This window comes from Xenopus tropicalis, chromosome 8 (assembly GCF_000004195.4).
Source record: "Xenopus tropicalis strain Nigerian chromosome 8, UCB_Xtro_10.0, whole genome shotgun sequence".
In the NCBI taxonomy this organism is placed as follows: Eukaryota; Metazoa; Chordata; class Amphibia; order Anura; family Pipidae; genus Xenopus; species Xenopus tropicalis.
Genome location: NC_030684.2, coordinates 71,073,530 through 71,077,521, shown reverse-complemented (window position 1 = coordinate 71,077,521; position 3,992 = coordinate 71,073,530). Strand labels below are relative to the sequence as shown.

Genomic DNA, 3,992 nt, shown 5'->3' with positions numbered 1-3,992 from the left:
ACAATAAATATATATATATAAGTGCCATGTGGTATGAGACATAGTAGGAAGGAGCTCCCTGTTCTGTAGAGCTTAAATTTTCGCCGGTGGGATGGTATTTCGGGGAGATTAGTCACCCGTATCGCGGGTGACTAATCTCCCCGTGTGCCAGAGCCCTAAGTCTACTAAAAAAATATTTAATCAGTAATTAAATACAATAGGATTGTTTTGGATACAATAATCATTAATTAAATCTTAGTTGTGATTAGGAACTTTCTGTATAATGGGTTTCTGGATAAGGGGTCCGATAAGTGTATCACTATTAGTAGTAGTAGTCATAGATCTGTACCATGGACACAGGAGCTTACTATTTTTGATACAGTTAGAACAGTCAGTGACACTGCTCATATTTAGTGAGCTCTGGGCAACTTTTGACATGCCAAGCTTTGTGGTAGTACTGTGACAAAAATAAAAATACAACTTGTGTGCAACAAAATGTGAAACTCAGTGAAGAGGCTCAATCACAATGGTGTAGGTTTCGCCAGGTCTACTAGTAGGTACCATGTAAAAAAAAAAATTCCACTGGAGAGCCAAATGCGTTCTGTGTTGTTTATTAGTTTAGAGATGCATAGCACTACATGTTTCGGACCTCTGGGGTCCTTCCTCTGCACCAGAGGAAGGACCCCAGAGGTCCGAAACATGTAGTGCATCTCTAAACTAATAAACAACACAGAACGCATTTGGCTCTTCAGTGGAATTTTTTTTTTGTGGTAGTAGCAACTTATGAACAACTAAAAGAACTTTGTCTGTTTGACAATTACTGATTTGAGGGACCGACTATATAGTATATGAACCTTCGTTTGTGTATGTATGTATGTATGTATATATATATATATATATATACACATACACATACATACACATATACATGTCACAATACAAGGATGGTTCACATAGGTTAATATCACGTTTTTAATATTGTGCACTTCTCCACACAGGGCATGCATAATATTATAATGTCATATTCTCTACTGCCAGAAAATTAAAAGGTTTTTTTGAGGGTAATTCCTTTGATCATGAGTACAGCAAAATGGATGCATGCAATAAAAAATGTATGTACATTTTCATATAAATAATCACAAACTTTATTATTTCTATTTTATGCAGCATTATGTCTGATTCAGAAACGGTAGTAAGGAAAAGTCTACCAATGCCTTCTACTAGTAAAGCAGATGTGGTAAGAACAATAAGACCTTATGTTAGTGCTGTCCAAGTGGCCACAGTGTGTTCCCCCAACTCTTCAGGCAGACTGCAGGAGCAATGCTACCATTGTGGCAATATATGTATTCTGCAGTAACAACTGTTATTTTTTTAGTTCTCCATATAATTTACTTACGCAGACTTGCTTGGAATCCTTCTATCTCACCATATTCTTCCTGCCCTGCTGTGCTCTGCTCTAACCTGACTGTGTATTCTATACTCTTTCTGCCTATTGGAAATAGGTTTTTCCCTGCGATTAGCATTTTTCTCGGGATTGTTCTGCTATTTAGAAAATCAATCTGGGCAATATTGCCACTGCACTTTAAAGAACCAAAACTTACTGCTTTCTATCTATTGTTTGTATATTTCAGACAGACAACGTGTTGATGAAGTTGCGAAACAGACCTGAGGTTATTAATGCTGGATGGTCTTTTCGATTTGTTCCAACTCAAAAAAGGAAGAGAGAGCACACACAGGAAACAAGCAGTGAATCCAGCAGCTCGCAAGATGAATCAGGTTCAGAAACAAGTACTGACGCAGATGAAAAAGAGCCTGACCCAAGTCGTATAGGAAATATATCATGGTGTGAATGCGGAACATGTGCCTCAATGCCAACAGAGATAGAAAGCCTATGCTGTTTTGAGGAGCCCAGGATACACAATAAAATTCCTGATACTGCCTTCTGCATTACAGACCATGATGATTTAAATGGGAAGTGCCTTGATCCTGTGAATGTAGCTGATTACTATCACCTGATAAATGTAAAAAAAAGAAAGAATCCAAAACATTCTGTGTATCAGAGGTACGTATATGTTTGTATAATAATTGTAATACAGGTATGGGATCCCTTATCCAAAAATCAGTTATCAATAAACTTCCGTGCGGTCACTGTGGACACTGTGCGGTCACGTGATCGCCTTCATGCTGAGTGCCCGAGCGCATACTGCGCATGCTTCATCTCAGAAACTGTCCAGGACAGCGATGCTTGGGAGGAGGCTGGGAGAGCAGTGCCATACAAGGAAGCGGAGGTACATGGTTGATTTTAAAGTTGATGTTTCCTTACAGGGGACTGAAATTAGTACATGGCAGTGTTAGTATGCACAGGCTATAAGCTAAGTTTTGCTAAGTGGTGCAATGGTAATCGACTTTACTTGCTCTTTAAGGGGTTAAATCCATTTGCGATCTTATGCAGTGCAATAGTCTATATGCCCCCCTTTTTAAGTCTGTTAAATTGTCTCCTTTTATAAAGGATGAGTTGAGTGCTGTCAAATACAGAGGGAGGCTGTGTATTTACCTTAGACCACTAGTACCTTTATTAAAAGTAATTATAACTGTAAAGGCTGCAAGGCTGCTTGTAATGGTACTTTATTTAATGGCACACAGTAGTGCTGTGGAATTTGAACCTTGGAAAGATTACTTTTTAAACTGCCCTTGGTAGTCCAGGAGATGGCTGGAGAGAAGTGCAATAACATCCATAAACCACTTTCATCCAGAGACCTTTGTCACATTTCTGCTCATGGCACTTCAGCTGTAGAAGGAAGCAGTGGATGCATAGATCCACACAACCAAGACCTATATTGCAGCTTTAGTTATGTGTAGCTTTTGCAAGCACAACGGAGAGACCTGGCTTCTATATACCCACAATTTGAGAAATCAGAAAGGTATAACGGTGTGCTCCGTATTACAAAAGTGCATTTGCCTTCTGTGTGGTGCAACAGGGGACTCTTCCCACACTTTTAGGCACTGCCCCGGTGTTAAGATAAACACAGCCTCTACATGAAGAGAGGGCATAACTGTGCAGGTCTCAAACTGAAGTGTAACCCTCCATCCAGTTTATTTTTTGTTTTTTTGTTTTTTTACACAAAACATATTATGATGCTTTCTACTATGTTAAATATTTATGCTGGTACAAGGAGGGTAATATGTTGTTTTTTGTATGATTTTAAAGGGGGGTGTCAAGGGAACCCTGCCTTTCTGCTTGATATCTGCAATCTCATAAAAAAAATTTGCCGGGCAAATCCAAGTGATGTATGCTTATTTTCTAGACCCATGAGAGAAGGATGTTTAGACAACAGTTGATTGTTTCTACTCATTTAGGAAAATTGTGCAATGTCACCTACCCTTTTTATGTGAGAAATCAAGAGATAATTGTCCAGCCAGTGTTCAGTTAATAAAAATGTATATTTCTAGTGTTCCTAATTATTTTCTCCAGATGTATCCGCTCAAAAGAAGACTCTTTTTTCTTGTTTGACTATAAAGACAGACATTGTTTTCTATATTTTGTATGAATATATGATATTTACCATCTGTTCAAAAATACTTTCAATATTTATTGTAATTTATTTTATAATTGGTTTATTCCCCTAAAGAGCAGGAATAAAATACAGTGGATTTGAACTGTATATTTTTGGGGGCATTTTGAAACTGTAAATATATTTTTAATAAATGCCTCTGTATTCATCTCTTGCTAGTGTGTATGTTTGTTTCTAGACCAGAAAAGAGGCATTTAAGGGGCGTATGATGTATAAATATATAAGGCATACTTACCAGTATTTGAAAAACAGAAAGAGGGATAGGCTGATATGCCACACATAGCAGGGGAAAATGGTTTGACCACACCCAATTTTTGTGGCCACACTCTCATATACCACAAACTCTTTTCCATAGTTGGCATGGCACCAAAGCGCACCAGAGAAAATGGCAAAAATTATTTGTGTGTTTTACAGTTGAAGAAGACATACAACCCCGTTAAG

At 38.0% G+C, this 3,992-nt stretch overlaps 1 protein-coding gene across 1 annotated transcript; it reads left to right on the top strand.

The window, feature by feature from the left end:
* Positions 1-1,149: 1,149 nt before the first annotated feature.
* Positions 1,150-3,749, top strand: LOC116406527. The gene is made up of 2 exons (XM_031890611.1): positions 1,150-1,216; positions 1,611-3,749. The coding sequence occupies exons 1-2, from the start codon at positions 1,151-1,153 to the stop codon at positions 2,277-2,279; spliced, it is 735 nt and encodes a 244-aa protein (XP_031746471.1). The 5' UTR covers position 1,150; the 3' UTR covers positions 2,280-3,749.
* Positions 3,750-3,992: the final 243 nt, after the last annotated feature.

What these genes read in the sequence shown, in the direction of transcription:
- LOC116406527 (XM_031890611.1), top strand. Translation starts at nt 1,151, where the DNA reads ATGTCTGATTCAGAAACGGTAGTAAGGAAAAGTCTACCAATGCCTTCT. An exon ending in CTACTAGTAAAGCAGATGTG is followed by an intron (nt 1,217 to 1,610) that starts GTAAGAACAATA and finishes TGTATATTTCAG; the next exon opens with ACAGACAACGTGTTGATGAA.